General features: G+C 18.2%; 1 protein-coding gene, 1 long non-coding RNA gene and 2 other non-coding genes across 4 annotated transcripts; all 4 read right to left on the reverse strand.

Annotated features, from left to right (window-relative positions):
- Nucleotides 1–5,418: 5,418 nt before the first annotated feature.
- On the reverse strand, nt 5,419–5,490 carry Trnac-gca (transfer RNA cysteine (anticodon GCA)). Its single transcript has one exon. It is a non-coding gene; the product is annotated as a tRNA-Cys (tRNA).
- Nucleotides 5,491–7,153: 1,663 nt separating this feature from the next.
- Trnac-gca (transfer RNA cysteine (anticodon GCA)) lies at nt 7,154–7,225 on the reverse strand. The gene has a single exon. It is a non-coding gene; the product is annotated as a tRNA-Cys (tRNA).
- Nucleotides 7,226–12,910: 5,685 nt separating this feature from the next.
- LOC128952738 (uncharacterized) lies at nt 12,911–13,272 on the reverse strand. The gene is made up of 3 exons (XR_008484449.1): nt 13,220–13,272; nt 13,093–13,140; nt 12,911–13,006 (listed from the first exon to the last, which is right to left on the reverse strand). It is a non-coding gene; the product is annotated as an uncharacterized LOC128952738 (long non-coding RNA).
- A 1,322-nt stretch (nt 13,273–14,594) lies between these two features.
- On the reverse strand, nt 14,595–16,170 carry LOC128951428 (acyl-CoA desaturase 3-like). Its single transcript, XM_054296674.1, has 2 exons — nt 16,161–16,170; nt 14,595–15,535 (listed from the first exon to the last, which is right to left on the reverse strand). The coding sequence occupies exons 1-2, from the start codon at nt 16,168–16,170 to the stop codon at nt 14,595–14,597; spliced, it is 951 nt and encodes a 316-aa protein (XP_054152649.1).
- Nucleotides 16,171–19,173: the final 3,003 nt, after the last annotated feature.

Raw genomic sequence — 19,173 nt, forward strand, 5'->3', positions numbered from 1 at the left:
ATATTACACTCACAGTAATATGACATTGATTACACCCGGAATACACATGCAATATGCAAATAAAATTAAATATTTATATGGATATTAAAAAATTAGTACATAATATAACATAAATAGTATACTAATTAATTATTTAAATTTAGAAATATTTCATATATTTTTTATTTAAATAATTTTTGTATTTAAACAGCCAATACATAATTATAAATTTAACATTGAAATTATTATCCAAAAAAATCTATATTCTATTATTGTAATAAAAATTTATATGTTTATCATCAAATTAGACAGATAAACAAAACAAAATTAAAAATAGATTATATGTAAAACTACTGTATTTGTATATATACTGAATTTTGATAATATAAAGTAAATATTTTTTAGCAATTTAGCTATTAAAAAATATGTAATAAAATTTTATTTTTAGTAATATTAATATTATTATTAAATTGCAACACTCGTATGTAAATAGGATTTAAGTTATTGTTTTAAATAGATTTTTCTCTATATATATCAGTAAATTTCTAAACATTTATCTAATAATTTAAATATTCAAAGTGATTACTTGTTTAATAAGTTTATAATAGTATACATTGAAAATATATAATATATATATATATATAACTACAATGAATAAATCATTATTACTATTGGCTATACTAGCATCATTAATGCTAGTTAATGTATATGCTCAATATGGTAAGTGTATTTATATGTATTAAAAAATGTTATCATGATGCTTTTTTATAAATAAAAAATAATAAAATATTTTATCATGCGATAAACCTAATTATTATATATCTTTTTTTAAAAAAATTATTGCCGATAAAAGTCATTGACGTTAACTTTCTCACTGAAATAAATAAAGTTTAATATTATTTATTTTTTTAGCTTTTTGTCGGCAATAAATATTTTTATATATTTATAAAAGCGCTTACTATATACTGTATTAATATTGCATATCTATATAATTTTTATGTATTTATTAACTTATATTTTATAAATTAATATTTTTAATTATTATTATTTACAGGCAATAACTATGGTTATCCATGGAGAAGGTATGGCTACCCCCGTGGTGGTGGTGGTCGGTATGGTTATCGGCCATATGGTATGTATGGCCGATGGTCTCCCTATTATCGATATAACAGAAACTATGGTAATGATGGAAACTATGGCTATGGAGTAAATAATGACTATCGTAATGGTGGTGACAATTGAAACAAACTAAACAACATTAAAAAAACAATATAAACTCATTTATATATTATATTATTAATATTATATATATATATATATATATATAATTATTACTTTAACATCTCAAACATATATGTAATCATATAATTTATTTCATGTTATATTTAATTTACAGAAATATTTATTTATTTTAATTCATTAGAAATTTTAAACAACCATTATATTTATTATTGAATATAAAACTGTCATTTAAACATTATATATTTCAAAGTTATTTAATAAAAAAATATTTGTATTAAAATTTTTAAAATGAAACTAGAAATTAATTTTTTAAAAACATGAAATTATTAAAAAAAATTCTTCAATTGCTATTATGTGGAAAATTATATGTTTATATATGACCCCAACCGCCTCCCCAACGGCGCCAACTACGCCACGGTTTATAATATCCGCCGCCATAACCACCACCGCCCCAACCGCCGCCATATCCTCTATAGCCATATCCGCCGCCACTAACATACCAAGCATTTACTATTAATTAATTAATTAATATTAGAGTATAAATAATTTTTAAAAAAATAATATACATATATATTTGTAAAAATAACTTTAATATCAAAAATAAATACCTGTTATTATTGTAGCAAACAATAGACAAACCATAAATACAAATAAAATTTTGTTTGACATTATTATTATTAGTAGTTTAACAAATTTATTACTTTTAATAAAATTTTCTATAATAATATTTTTATTTTGACTAGATCAATTGCAAATTGTTACTTATATATACTCGATAAAAAATACTAGTATACAAGTTCTAATAATTAAAAAAATTGTGTTATTTTTTGTACTTTATTTACTAATTTTTAAGATACTATTAATAATATTATAGTAGTATATTATAGCAATATTATATTGTATTGTATATGTATTATAAGTATTAATTTTTTAAAAAAGTTTTACATTTGTACTTTTAGTTCTAATATTTATTAGTATTATTATTATTATTTATAATTATTGTAAAAAAAATTAATTTATAATGTATAGTTTAATAACTTATTAAGTTATCATAATAAGTTAAGTAAATTTATTTTATAATATAATAAAAAAAAATATTTATTAGTTTATATTAGTTTATTATATTATAGACTATATGTACTTTCAAGGTTAAGGCTATTATTTAAAAGTTAAAGTTTTATTATATATCGCTAATAAATCATAAAATACTTAATCAATTTGAATGTCATTTATATAATTAAATAGATTCACAAAATATTTATTTCTTTGTTTAGTTAAAATTTTTATCAAAAATTAACATACATTGTAATTATATTCATAACAATAACAATTTTATTTGAGTTATTAATTAATTAATTAATTAATTGATTATAAGTATTATTTATGATTATTACATAATTAAAGTATTTTTAGCCCCACTTTTTAAACTTGCGATGATGTCCGCCACCATAACCTCCATATCCGCCTCTATGATGTCCACCAAATTTTTTATAACCTCCATAATGCCCGCCACCACCACCGTAGCAACATTTGCCATGACCTCCACCATACCCTCCACCGTAACCTCCATAACCTTAATATAAAATTTAAAAAAAATAATAATACTTTTTACTATACATATAATATTGTAATTAAATAATAATTTTATTTTTTTTAAAAAACTATATAATTGGTATTACTGTACCTCTCTTTCTAAATGCATCGTTAATATCCAGTACATTTAGTATCACAAATACTACTATGAAAATTACAATAACTGATTTCATTGTTAGTATTTATTTTGTTAAAATACAGTAATTTAGATTTTGTTAAACTAAATTTATTTTTAAATACAATTTTCAATACCAGCAATAAATGTCTAATGTTTTAATACAAAATCTTAAATACAATATCTAACGATATTTATCTTTTAAATTATAATTTATTAAATATTAACATTTGTTTTATGTAATTATGTTTTATATACTGTATAGTATATACACGGTTTATAGTGTATTGTTAAAATAATAATATTAATAATAATCATAAATAATATTTATCTAATGTAGGATTTTCCAATAATATGCTAATTTAGTAAATACAATATAATTGTTTCTATTTAAGTTGTCTAATCAATTATATTTACCGCTTTTTTAATTTATATTGATTTATGCAATTGTCTATATTTATTTGTTTTTATCTATTAATTTATTTTTATATTTGAGGGTATTTTTCTTATTTAACATTATATTTTACAGTAATATCATACAACTTAAAAATTTTAATATCCATTAATATTATCTAAATTTAAAAAAAAATCTTTAATAGTGAAATAATTAATGTACCATCATATTCATTGTATATTTCAATTAAATTAAAATTAATTAAGATAAATTAAATTATTTATTAACGTTAATAAACGTTGTCTATTAAATTATACAATATAAATATTTAAAATAAATTTATTATATAAGTATTTGTAATTATTATAAAAATCAAAATATTATAAATATTTTTTTATAAATATTTATATATTAAAATAATTATAATTTATAATAATTATGCATTCAATAACCGGATAAACTTATATATTGACAACTGTTTAAATAAATTAAAAAACTTTATTTTTGTTCAAGTATTGCAAAATTATCAGAAAATATGTACAAAAGATTTGATTTTATTAATAATTGTTAAATTTATTGCATATATAAGACCAATATTTCGCAAAACTTTAATAATGTATATTTGTACAAATGTTTGTTAAAAAATTTAACAATTATTAAAATATTAAACTAATTAATTTATTTAACTTAACTGAAAACATTAGTCTACTAATTTTTTTTTAAAAAAATCTTTATTTTTAAATATAAATATATATTAATAAAATTATTATAGTTTGTATTTTTTAGTTGAATTTTTTAATGTTATAATGCTAAATATATCAATTGTTATTATTTAGATTATTAATAAATAAAAAATAATAGTGTATACAGTTTTACATACAATTTTGTGTGGAAACAACATTACTGTATAAGACAATTGCAGTCAATATTTTATTATTGCTTATAATAAAGACTTATATATCAATGATATTTAATAATATCAATATAATTACTGTATACACTATGTAAATAATTAAAAGTTTATCAAAATATATATTGAGTATATATAATAAACAATTAATTTTACAGTTTTTAAATTGTATTTTATTTATCTACAAATTTTATTAATATCATAGTTCTTAAAATTAAATTATTAGTAATTTTTTAAAAAAATAATATAAAAGTTTTATATACATTTAGATTTTATGTATTCGTGTTATTATTTATTTATAAAACAATAGCAATTGTTTGTCAGTTGACTTATATACAGATAATTCATACAGTCATACAGTCAATAGATAGCAATGTATACTGTATATTGAGATATTTTGTGAATAATAAATAATTTTCAAAAATAAAATTTAACAATAATTCAAATATTTTAAAATTTTGTAAACTAATTAATTAATTAAATTTAAATTATCAATGTCTAGATTTATTAGTTTATTCAAATGAGTAATTAAAATGTTTATTATTATTTATAATATCAAAATTATACTAATTGTTGGCCATTTTTCATAGCCGCCCATTGATTTTGATAGGGATAATACATGCATTTTTTTTATAAATAATGTCCCAACAATTTTGCTACCAATTTATTGATATAGATTAAAATACAGTATTTTTTTGTATGCCATGCGGCATAAGTTATACAACAGTAACCGTACACTTTGTGGTCCCAGAGTTTTTATCGGCAATATCTATGACATAATTATATCGACTTTTGATTACATGACACCTACCCTCGACCGGCAAAAAATAATATTTAAATTTTTATTTTATTTAATAATAAAAATAATTACTTTAACTTTTTTTGTATGTATATTTAATAACATAGTCAATGCTTAAAGTTATAAAAGAAAAATTATACATTAATTTTATTTTTTTGAAAAATATTAATAAATTAAATTTTTCAGTTTATGTATAATGTTTTATAAAATACACTTTAGTATTAAAGTTTTTAATTTTTGTTTTAAATAGAATAATAATAATTATTATAATTATAATTACTTTATTATTATTATTATTATTATTGAAAATTTTAACAATAGATAGAAATATTATTAACTTTATTGATTTATTTTAAAAATTTGTTCAAACACTAGGGGTTTGTTTTAGGGGACACCCGGATTTGAACCGGGGACCTGTCGATCTGCAGTCGAATGCTCTACCACTGAGCTATATCCCCATATATATTATTATTTAATAATAATATAATTGAAAATAAAATTGTTGATGTTAATTTTTACAATATTATAATTATTATGAAATATGATATCAGCAAAAAAATACAATTATTATTTATTATATTACTGTAATTATAATTACAATAATACACATACATTTAAAACAATAATTTATTACAAAAGTTATTATTTTATTAATATATGATTATTAGTAGTAAACTTTAAATGTAGATTTTGTTTCTAAAAATATTTAATTTATATATATATATATATATATATAAATTTTATAATTGCAAATAATGCTTTTATAATAAAGTATAATTTATTAATATTTTCTCAAAAAATATATACATATAATATACAAGTGTAACACATAAAATATAGTAATCATATAATTATTACTGATACTAATTATAGTTAATATAAGTTAATAATAAATCATAATTGTAATTATTATCCATAATATGATCCATAGCCATAATAGTTTGGATAATAATAATTGTAATAATATGGATAATAATAGTTACCATAAGTGCCATAATAATAATTATATGGATAATAGTTGCTATAATATCGATTGCCATATCCTGTAAATAAAACTGTATTAATTACTTATTTAGTTTCAATTAAAAACAATATTTAAAAATTATAAACATTTAATTTTATTTTTTAAAAAATAATTATAATTACCCAAATATTGACTGTTAATTTCATAGACACTCAACATTAACATTAGCAACAAAATGTTTGATGACATTATTTTTGAATTTATAGTAAACATTGTTTATAATTTTTTATTTTAAGATTTTTTTTGTTTAATAAAAAATTAAAATATGAAAATGCTTTACTTAAAAATACATATTTTATTTTACACACACTTATATATATAAATTATTAATAATGTAGTCGTAGATATTACAATAATAATAATAATAATGTAAATGTCAATGATGTTTATTTAAATTTTAAAAAACCGGACACAATACCTTAGTACACCTGAATAAACAGTTTTTAGTTTATTTAGCTAAAATTAATTTTCATTATCAATTTTTAATAAGTTATATTATTAGAAAAAAATTATGCTTATTATTATGACTAATAATAATATAATGTGGAATTATTTTAATAAATAATATTTTTTTAAAAATGTTTACATAAGTAATACAATGTTTATGTTACTAAATAAAAAGTTTTACAAAAAAATATTATTTTATTTTTTTTGTATAAAATTAAATACATTTTTTTCCGTAACAATTGTTGAAATAAAGTTGTAAACATTGGCAACAAAGTTGTGTACCGTATTTCAAAAAAAATATTTCAAATTTACTTTAATTATATTTTAATGGGTAAATAACATTTATTAATAGATTTATTGAAAATATTTGAATAATATTGTTAAAAATAGATTAATATTTTTGACAAATTCAGACAATAATAGTTTTTTTTTTAAATACAAATATTGATACGATATATAATATATTTAGATAATATAATAATTATACAGTGCTTATACAATAATTATGTTTGTTTTAGTTATTATTATTATAAATAATAATGGCTGCTAAAAATATTTAAAAGTTAGTTAAATATTTTTGTTGTTATCTTTACATTAAGTATTTTTAATAATAATAATAATTTTAAAAAATTAAATATAAAAAGATTCTTAGGGGGCACCCGGGTTTGAACCGGGGACCTCTCGATCTGCAGTCGAATGCTCTACCACTGAGCTATATCCCCTTGGATTATTAATAATGCAATTGCATTTTATTGTACATCTATTATTGTATATAATAAAAATGATATCAACAAAATAAAATATATTTATTTATATATATATAATGTATTTATTTAAATAATTGGTTTAATATAAATATATATACAGTACATATGTTTTCATATTATCATAAACTGTACAATCTTTTTATGATTATAACTTATTTCTATATTATTATTATTATTTAACTTAACTGAAAACATTAAATCCTTATTTTTAAATATAAATATATATTAATAAAACTATTATAGTGTGTATTTTTTAGTTGAGTTTTTTTTAATAAATGTTATAATGCTAAATAAATCAATTGTTATTATTTAGATTATTAATAAATGAAAAAAATAATAGTGTATACAGTTTTACATTCAATTTTCAATAAACAACATAAGATTCTATTAGTTTATTTTTATTATTGCTTATAATAAAGATTTGTATATCAAATGATTTTTAATAATATCAATATAATTACTGTATACACTATATTAATACTTAAAAGTTTATAAAAACATATATTGATTATATATAATAAACAATTAATTTAATACAGTTTTTAAATATATATATATAGTAAAATAATTATAATTTATGAAATATATATATATATATATATATTCAATAACCGGATAAACTTATATTGACAGCTGTTTAAGTAAATTAAAAAAAACTTTATTATTTTTTTTTGTTCAAGTATTTCAAAATTTGTAAAATTATCAGATATTTACAAAAGAGTTGATTGTATTAATAATTGTTAAATTTATTGCATATATAATATATAAGACCAATATTTCGCAAAACTTTAATAATTTATATTTTTGTACAATTGTTTGTCAATAAAAAAATTAAATTAAACAATTATTAAAATATTTTAAAATTTTTCAAACTAATTAATTTATTAAAATAAAATTATCAAAATGTCTAGATTAATTAGCTAAATCTGAAATATTAGTAATTAAAATGTTTATTATTATTATTATTATTGTTTATAATAATATCAAAACCATACTAATTGTCGGCTATTTTTCCTACCCGTTCATTGACTAGTGATTTCGATTGGGATAATACCTAAAGTTTTTTTTATAGATACTGTCTCAACAATTTTGCTACCAATTTGTTGATATTTGTTATTATTATTAACATATTATTAAATATAAACTAAAATACAGCATAAGTTATTGTAACCGTAAAAATATATAGTGTTTTTATATTATCATATACTGTACAATCTTTTTATATTATAACTTATTTCTATAATATTATTATTTAACTTAACTGAAAACATTAGTCTACTATTTTTTTTAAAAAAATCCTTACTTTAAAATATAAATATATATTAATAAAATTATTATAGTGTGTATTTTTTAGTTGAGTTTTTTATAAATGTTATAATGCTAAATAAATCAATTGTTATTATTTAGACTATTAATAAATAAAAAAAATAGTGTATACAGTTTTACAATCAATTTTTTGTGTGGAAACCACATTATATATGAATATCTATGAACAATTTATTATTGCTTATAATAAAGATTTGTATATCAATGATATTTAATAATATCATTATAATTACTGTATACACTATATTAATACTTAAATGTTTATTAAAACATATATTGATTATATATAATAAACAATTAATTTAATACAGTTTTTAAATTGTATTTTATTTATCTACAAATTTTATTAATATTGTAGTTTTTAAAATTAAATTATTAGTAATTTTTCTAAATAAAATAATATAAAAGTTTTATATACATTTAGATTCTATGTATTCGTGTTATTATTTATTTATAATATTAAAAAACAATAGCAATTGTTTGTTAGTTGTCTTATATACAGATAATTGGATGATTTCAATGGATAGCAATGTATATATTGAGATATTTTATGAATAATAAATAATTTTTATTTCTATTAGTAAGTGAAAACCATTGACCATTACTTAGCAATGTTTACAGCTATCCTAATGACAAGTGATTTCGGTTTTAAAAAAATAATTAATTTTATAATAAATAAATTTACTTTTTTGATGATATACTGTTTCCAACAACACTACCAGTCAGTTGTCTAATATTCAAATTATTTCTATTTTAATGTTTCAATAAATTTATATTAAATATATTGTATTTAATAATATTAGTATATAATTAAATATTTTTTTGATATAATATTGATTTCCATATCCATAGCTAACTGTTTGGGGTTTTCAAATTGGATACATAAGCTTAATATGAATAAAATATATAAAGGGTTGTTCACATATTACTTTCGGACTTTTCAATAATTATAGACCCCCTTCCTCCCCTATGTTTGCATGTAGTCATTTTAAAAAATACGTTCTCATGTCCCTAACTGTTACCCCCCCCCACTACAAGAAATATATATTATCTAAATGCGAACGTTCTTAAAGTCTCTATCACTCCCCTTCCCATCGTTCGCATAAGTTCGTTTTGACTAACCCCCCACTCCCCTCAAGTGTGAACGTAATATGTGAACCACGCCTAATAACTAATTTATTAGTTTATTTATATATTTATAATCCAAAAATAGCATAAGTTTTTTCATTTGTCTACTAAATTTTATAAAACTATTACTTTAAAAAATATTAACAACACTTTTATAGTTTGCATAAAACTAATTAATTATTTAATTTTTATAACATTATTAAATAAATATAATTAAATATTATTTGGTTTATAAATTACAAAAAATTAGTGTATAAAATATTAAATAAGATTTTTTTGTGGTCAATCAATAGTTTAATTAATGTGCTTATAATAAACATTTGTTATTTATGATATTAACTAATATCAATGTATAATTACTGTATACACTATATGATATGTAAAATTGTTTATCAAAATATATATTAATTATAAATAATAAAAAATTATTTTGTTACAGTTTTAAAATTTTTAAAATTATTCATTTATATTTTATATTATTAATAAGTATTAGATTAAAATATAATTATGTAATTTTTTTTATTAAAAATATTATTATTATTTTAATATTAAAAACAATACCGATTATCAATCAGTGGTCTTCAATATACAAATTATTTCTAATTTAATGTTTTAATAAAATTATATTAAATATAGTAATTAGTAATTAATTAAATATTTTTGAATAATTAATAAATTTAATTTTTTGTTGACTTTTTATAAATGTGAAAACCATTGGCAGTCACTTAACATACGGTCGATACAAGTCATACAATACCAACCAAACGTATAGTTGTGTCCAACAGTTTTCATCATCACATGACCCGTGAGATCGACACACAAATAAATAAAACTACATTTTCTATTAATATAACTATTTATTTTTAAAAAATTTGATTTAATTGATTACAAATAATAGTAAATAATTATTTCTATTAGTATTTAATTTAACTGAAAAAAACTTGTATACTAAATTTTGCTCTTGAAAAATACAATTAAAACTATTATAGTGTGTAATGTTATGTTATGTTATGTTATGTTATTTTATTAAATTAAATTAATTAATTAAACAATTTATTTTAGTAGAAATTTGTTTATAATATTTTTATAATAAGAATATATTTTTATTTAAAAAAAATAATAATATTACTATAAAAAAAATTATTATTTATTTTATAATTTACAAAAATTAATAGTGTATTACAGTATTAAACAATCTTTAGATTTAAATTCTACGATAAGAATCTTTGTATTGATTATAATTTTTGCTTATAATAAATATTTATTATTATTTTATTATATAATATAACTATTTATTATATAATTAATAATTACTGTATACACTATTTTTATTATTAAAATATATCAATTTATTTATTGATTATAATTTGTAAACAATTAATTTATTACAGTTTTTAAAATTGTATTTTATAAAAATCTATTTTATTAATTATTCAAAATTAAATAGTTAATATTTTATAATTATTATTTAAAAATTATTATATACAATAGATTCAACAATTTATCAAGTAGACTTTTATTATAATTTATAATAGTTATTATTATTTGAATTATATAAGTATAACTAATTAATTTGAACAATTAAAACTATTACAGTATAGTGTGTAATTTTATTAGTAGAGATTTGTTTATAATATTTTTATAATATGAATATAATTTTACTTTTAAAAAAATTAATATTAATATAAAAAAATTATTGTTTATTTTTAAGTTACAAAAATTAATAATGTATAACAGTATTAAATAGTCTTTAGATATAAAATCTTTAATATGAGTCTAATTTTTGCTTATAATAAATATTTATTTTTATTATATTAGATAATATCATTAATAATTACTGTATACATTATATTAATTATTAAAATATATCAATTTATTTATTGATTATAATTTGTAAACAATTAATTTATTACAGTTTCTAAAATTATATTTTATTTATTTATTTTATTAATTATTCAATATTAAATAGTTAATATTTTATAATTACAGTTTTATTTGAAATTATTATATACAATAGATTCAACAATTTATCAAATAGATTTTTATTGTTTTGATAAATTTATAATTGTTATTGTTATTTAAATTATATAATTCTAACTAATTAATTTGAACTAGTATATTTATATACCGTATATGTATTATCCAAAAACAGCATAACCTCTGGGTCTATAATAACCGGCTCCATAAACATTGCGAGATTGGCCAAAGTTTCTATTAAGTTATGCATAAGTAAATAATAAAATTATTATTTAAATTAATATTAATTTTTTTTAAAGTATACATTAATATTTGAAAACATGTAAACATATATATATATATATATATATATATATAGTAGTGAAATATTTATATATTTAATTAATTTTTGTAAGTTACCTGCGATATCTAACTAGATATGGATTATAATAAATGGGATAATTATTGCCATAATTATAATATTGATTTCCATATCTATAGCCAATTCCTTGGTTTCTCAAATAAGGTCCATAACCTCTATTTATGTAACCATTAGTTAAATATAATGGCGAAACTTATAAATAATTAAAATAATTAATTATTATAATACTATTATATTTTTAAAATAATTTTTAAACTAATTTATTAAATATAATTATTTAAATAGATTTATCTTTAGTAAATAAAACTTACAAAATATTGCGTTTGAATAAATTATTAAACAAAATATTAATAGTGTAAAAGTGAAAATAAAATTAATTATATAACACATTGTTTTTTTAATAATTATGACACATAATAATTAAATTAATTAAAAATTATAATCTAGCAAAATTTTAAACATTATTTTTAATTTAAAATGTTTACTAACTAATGCACACACAAAAATCAATATATAAATGTAAATACAGCTGTTTATTAATAAAATAATTATTTTTTTAAATACTGTATGATATGTATATATATATATATATAAATAGTTTTTAAATAGATAAAAATTCAATGTTAATTAAAAAAAATTCATAGGTATTTATAGTATAAATATTTAATAAGCTGTAAATTACACAAAATATAATTATTTACTATTTTAATTAGAAATTACTCAATTATCTTGTAACTATTAATATTTAAAAATGTTAAAATTTACATATTTTTTTAATTATAATTTCCATTTATAATATTACTATTGTATCATATAAAAATAACATTATAAATATATAAATGTAGCATGATAAATTTATGGACCCCTAAAACCGGCACCTCTACAATACCGACCGCCAAAACATATGTAATTTTGTTGACAACATCCGGTTTGATTGTTAACATCTAATTAAAAACAATAAATTGATATTTAATTAAATCTAATTATTATTATTTAGGTATTATTATTGTATCAAAAAATATTAACTTACTTTCTTTAGCATTAAGACATTGTATACAATCAGTCCAAATTAGATTAACTAAAAAATAATATATAAATTACAATTACTATAATTATTAAATAATTTTTTTCAAAAAATAAATAACTAAATTATTTACCATAAATGCATATGGTTATTATAAAAGATAAAATTATAAAACGTAGCATTATGGTTAAATTTATTTTATAAATGTATTAATTAAAAAATAAACAACAAAATTATTTTTTTAATAATTTAAATGCATACGTGTAATTCAACATAACATGAAATGTATATAATATATATAATGATAATATTTATGATATTAGAGTATTTTGTTTTCATTATGCTTTAGCTAAAATATGCTTGCTCATTTTTAATACAATTTATAAAATAAATAATTTAATTTTCAGTAATTGTAAATAAAAAAATATAGAAAATTTCATGTGATATGTATTTTCTATTAAATAATAATAGAAATAATTAAATAAAAATTAAATATATTTTGATATAAATAAATTATTTATTATATAAGATTAAATAAGATATTATCAGATTATATAAAATTAAATTACTAGTCAAACAAATAATACAAATTATTGTAAAGTTTAATTAATTAGCATTTATTGTTTATATTTATAAATAAAACTAATTGATATACAGTATATAAAGGAAATAATTATTTAATTAAAAAATATAATTTTAAATAATAGTATCTCATTAATTAATGTCAAGAATTTTACTTAATATTTAATTTAACAAAATTATATTAAGTAACTGTTATTAGTAATCAGCTATTAGTAATAATTAAATACAAACAAAACTATTTTTAATTAAATAAATACATTATATTAATATGTATATTAATTAATAAGTTTTTAAAAAACAAAAATCCTGTATTTAACATATAAATTATTTTATAAATAAAGTTATAGATGACGTAAGTTTGAACTTAAGTTAAATTTTTGTATTTTTTCTTAAATTTTATCAACACTTTGAAACACTTAAATTTTGTAAAATATTTTACATTTTAGTAATAAATTATTCAAAAAATAACTGAATATTACTTTATTAATATTAATTTAAGTACATTTATATTCATAGATAATATATTAAAATTTTTGTATAAATTATATACACTTTTATTAATAATTATATCAAAACATTTTTTTAAAAGATTTAAATTTCCATTTAATTAATAATGTTTATATTAAGAGAAAATTTTAATGTAATAAATTTAAATAATTTCTTATACATTATGTATAATTATTAAAATAACATTAATATAAACTAATTGACATAGGTTATTTTAACAATTCAAATTATTTTTTTTATCTAATATACAGTATTAATAATAACTTAAGTATTATAATGCTATAAAAAATGATTAATTTTTAAGCAAAAATTATTGAAAAATTAAACAAACAATCATTTTTTAAATGATTTTTTACATTAAAAATCTAACATTTTTATAATAATAATACACAATAATGTATAGTTTAATATTAAGACATTCAACAATAGACGATAAAATTGTCGGTAAACCAAAAATTTTTCATCCAATCGACGTATGGCTCAAATCGATGGTCAATAATAATCATGTCCTGACCGGTGGCCGCCTTGAAGGCCACAATTGAAAATACCGGCCAAAGAGAGACCAGTATACCGACTATCCAATCGACTAAACCTAACACTAGTCGTGTGCAAACATGTCGCCGACGGATTGGACCGAAATACTCGGGTATACCTTTACGGTCGACAACTTTGGCCACCAGTTCACTGGTCGGCCGTTTCAAATCGTAGGCCATACCCAACCATTGCATTGATTTGATGAAAAAAGTTGACGGATTGTAAAATTCCCAACAGTTTTGTTCGGATGAACTATAATCCCAGGGAAACGTATGATGATAGTTATGATTGCCTTCACCCAGGGACAGGTAGATAACCAAACGATTTTCAGTGGGCAATATATGTCTATCATAGGGACGCCAACCGACATAGTGGGCAATAGAGTTAACAGTAAACAAGTGATTCAGTATAACACATGTACGCAAAACACCGCACAACAGGAATGCCGTCAACGGGTTTTCCGACCATATGAGCCACGGTATGAGTGTTGGGATTATAAAACCGAAAACTATGGCCAACGGTGTATAGTATCGGTGCTGTAGGACCAACATTGGATCGGCGTACAGGTCGTCATAGTTTAGTTTACGGCCCCATTGTTTGACAATCGGCTGTTTTTTCAACAGCCACCAGCCATAGTGCGAGTAGAATAGACCGCGACTCGGATTTTTCGGGTCCTGTTCCCGATCGGTCCACTTGTGATGTGTCCGATGATCGCGTGCATAGGACAGTGCCGACCCATTCAGTGTTGTAGTCTGTAGGATAAGCAACAGTACTTTCAATGGCAATCTGGCTTTAAACGAACGGTGCGCCCATAGCCGGTGACCACCTAATTATAAATTTAATATAAAACTCATAATTAATTTTAATATACAGATATATCATATATTGTTGACTAATATACTATAGTTTTAGAGTTAAGTTTTTATTGTTTTAAATAATTTATCAATTAGTACATTAAAATTTATTTTAATACAAAAAACTGTAAATAATTGCTTAATTTTACAATACTATTTATACAATATATTTGATTAATTTAAAAAAAAAATAAAATTACTGTAATTATTTAGTTAGTTAAATACTAATTATCTATTGGTAAAAATTATTATTTATGACAAAAAAATTATTTACTAAATTAAATTTTATAAAATGCAAACTTAATTAATAAGATTAATGGTCTTTTGAATATTTTCAGATAACACACAGTGTGTTATGACATAAATATTTTTTTATTTCAGAAAATTTTTTTTTTTAATAATTAACATATAAAGAAAAAATAAGTTTTTAATTGTTTTAAACTGTAAATTATTTTGTATTAATATAACTTTTTGAATTTTTATTAATATATAATTACTAGAAATGTTTTATAAAAAAAATATTTTGCTAATTTTTATAAATATTATATATTTATTATATTAATATAATATATTTAAATTAATAAAATAATACTTTACCCACTGACATCCCTAAGCCAGAAAATATAGACAATACACTGACAAATATGACGGTAAAAAAACGAACCGGGTTAATCAAGGCATGTATATATCCATATAAAGCACCCAGATGCAAACAACTTAAAAATATAACATTGCTCCATTTGATTTCGCTAAATTGATAACCAAAAATTATTTTAAAGCAACTAGTTGATTTATTTTGACTTATTGTATCATTACTATTATTATTTAAATCTTTGTTGATTTTAGTGTTATTATTATTATTTGTATTACTATTATCACAGTCAATTGAAATTTTTACATCACTTATAAGTTTATTTAATAATTTATTATCTGAATTATAAATATTATTATTATTTAATTTACACTGATCATTTTTAATTATCAAATCACTAATCAATTCATTAGTATTACTATTAATATTATCAATATCTATTTTTTCATTATTTTCTAACATTTTTTAAATAATAATAATAAAGAATCACAACATTTATTAATAACTTATTGTATTTTATTTAAATAATTTTTAAAGATTATAATATTGTTTTCATCTCTCAAATAGAAATTTATTTTCACAATAAGATATAGTATATATATATTTATTTTTTTTTGGAAAAATGCTTTGATATTTAAAAAAAATTATTGAAAATTAATTTTTTGAGAGCTCCGGGCGATTGCGCTCATGATTTTATATGAGTCAATAAGTGTGTAAACGAGTTTGTTGTGTGTGTGTGTGTGTGTGTGTGTGTGTGTGTGTGTGTGTGTGTGTGTGTATGTATGTATGTATGGTTGTGTTTGTATACTATGTTATGTAAGATCTTTACAAACTTAAAAAATAAATATATATATATATATTGTGTAAAATATCGACAAAAATATGTAATTAGCTATCAATTAAAAAAAATAAAAGTATACCGTTTTTTAAGTTAATTATAAATTATGTCTTTAAAATGGAAAACTTTATTAATTAAATTGATAATAAAAATAATAGGGATTTTTCACATTTATAAAAATTGTATTCAAAATAAATATTATAACTGTCAGAAATAATTGATTTTTTATGTCAATTATATTTTTTTATTTTATCTAATTAATTACGACAATTACATATTTTTTTGTATAAATAATTATAAATTGTATTATAGATAATATTTATACTTATTTTACTTAAATTATTATTTGGTTTTAACAAAAAACTAAATAATAACTTTATTTTTTAATTTATATTAATTAAGTTTTTTTAAATAAATAAATCATTGTTTATAATAATTTAAATAAATTTTGAAACTAAGTTTTAGCATAATAATAAATATTAAAAAAAATAAAATGTAAGAAATATTAAATTACTTTATTTATTTGCTAATTAAATATTATAATTATTATTAATTGTATTGTATTTCAATAATAACATTTAATATAAACGATAAGCATATATAATAAAGGCTTACAATAATTATTAACTTTAAATTGTGTCACTACAACAAAAATGACACAAAAAAGATTGTATTTAAATTGAAAATATTGTTATTTTAATTAATAATTATTGATATATTATTTGATAACTTAAGTAATATTTCTCACATATAGTTATAATTTAAATTTACTTTTACTCTACTTTTAATGTTTGAAAAAGAAAAAAACAAATTAATCTTTTGAATAAAATTAATTGCTTTTAAACGTTTTAATTGCTTAATACACTTAAAAAGTAGATTCAGATATTATAGTTATAGTATAACTGTTATACAATATGATACATAAATTATTTATGAGTAAACATATAAAGTTATATTTTTTAAAGTTTATACGTTACAAATGTTTATATACTTATATCTATACAGTATATACTGTATATTGAAAAATAAGGGTTTCTAATAAAATAATATCATATACTGTATTACAACCAATGTTGAATAATAATGAAATTTTCTGTATAAATATTCACATTACACGTTACAAATAAACTAATAAATTAAATGTATTTAATTAATCAAACACATAAAGTAAGTGAATTATTGAGAGAGAGAGAGAGAGAGAGAGAGAGAGAGAGAGAGAATATTATACATATTCAGAAAATTAAAACATTTTTGAAAACTTATTTGATAAATCATTTACAAAATATATATTTTTTTGCATGAATTTAGGTGTTTAAGGTGGACCTAAATTGTGGGTCAAATTTATCTCTTGTTAATCGACATAAATATTATATATTGTATATACAGTTTATACTAAATTTTAATATTTATATAATAAAATACAACATTTTTTCTAAACAATAGATAAACAACTAATACAGTGAATAAAAGGTTAATATTTACCAGATGTTATCATTAAAATTAATAAATTTTTTTCCAATAAATATATTTTAAACATGATATTGGTTTTAAAATCAGTAGTAATGAGTGAGAGGTTAATTGACATAAAATTTATTATTTATGATCCAAATAAAATAATAATATAAAATGAAATTATTTTTGTTAGGTTTCAATTAATAATGACATATCAAAGTTTTTTTTTCAAATTTACATTATTTCAACAATAATTGCAGTTTACTATTGCACCGGTATGTACTGTATAAGATCATAGATGTTTAAAAAAAATTATTTATTTAAAAAAATATATTTCAATGACTAGAAAATTAAATTATACAATTAAGTAGTCAGAAAAATATTGAATGCCAGTAATTTCATCATAAATTAATTATATCAATGTTTCAAAATTTTAATATGTTTCAATCAAATAGAGTTTATTTATTTATTTAATAATTTTTTTTTGCTATCAATTTATTTTATTATTATCAAGGTCATCGATTATCATCAGTTAATATAATAGAAAACTATAGTACAATAAAAATTTCTATTCATAAAAAACTATAATGACTTCTAAAAATAAGTAATTAATTTATTTTTTACAGACAAATAATTTAATCTTTTTTTTAAACTGATTGTTATTTATAAATATAATTTGGAATATTTTTTATGTTTTAAATATCAATATGTGTTTAAAGGGGAAAATA

This window comes from Oppia nitens, unplaced genomic scaffold, assembly GCF_028296485.1.
Source record: "Oppia nitens isolate AA-2021 unplaced genomic scaffold, nextdenovo-longstitch-racon4-pilon3 scaffold1_pilon_pilon_pilon, whole genome shotgun sequence".
In the NCBI taxonomy this organism is placed as follows: domain Eukaryota; kingdom Metazoa; phylum Arthropoda; class Arachnida; order Sarcoptiformes; family Oppiidae; genus Oppia; species Oppia nitens.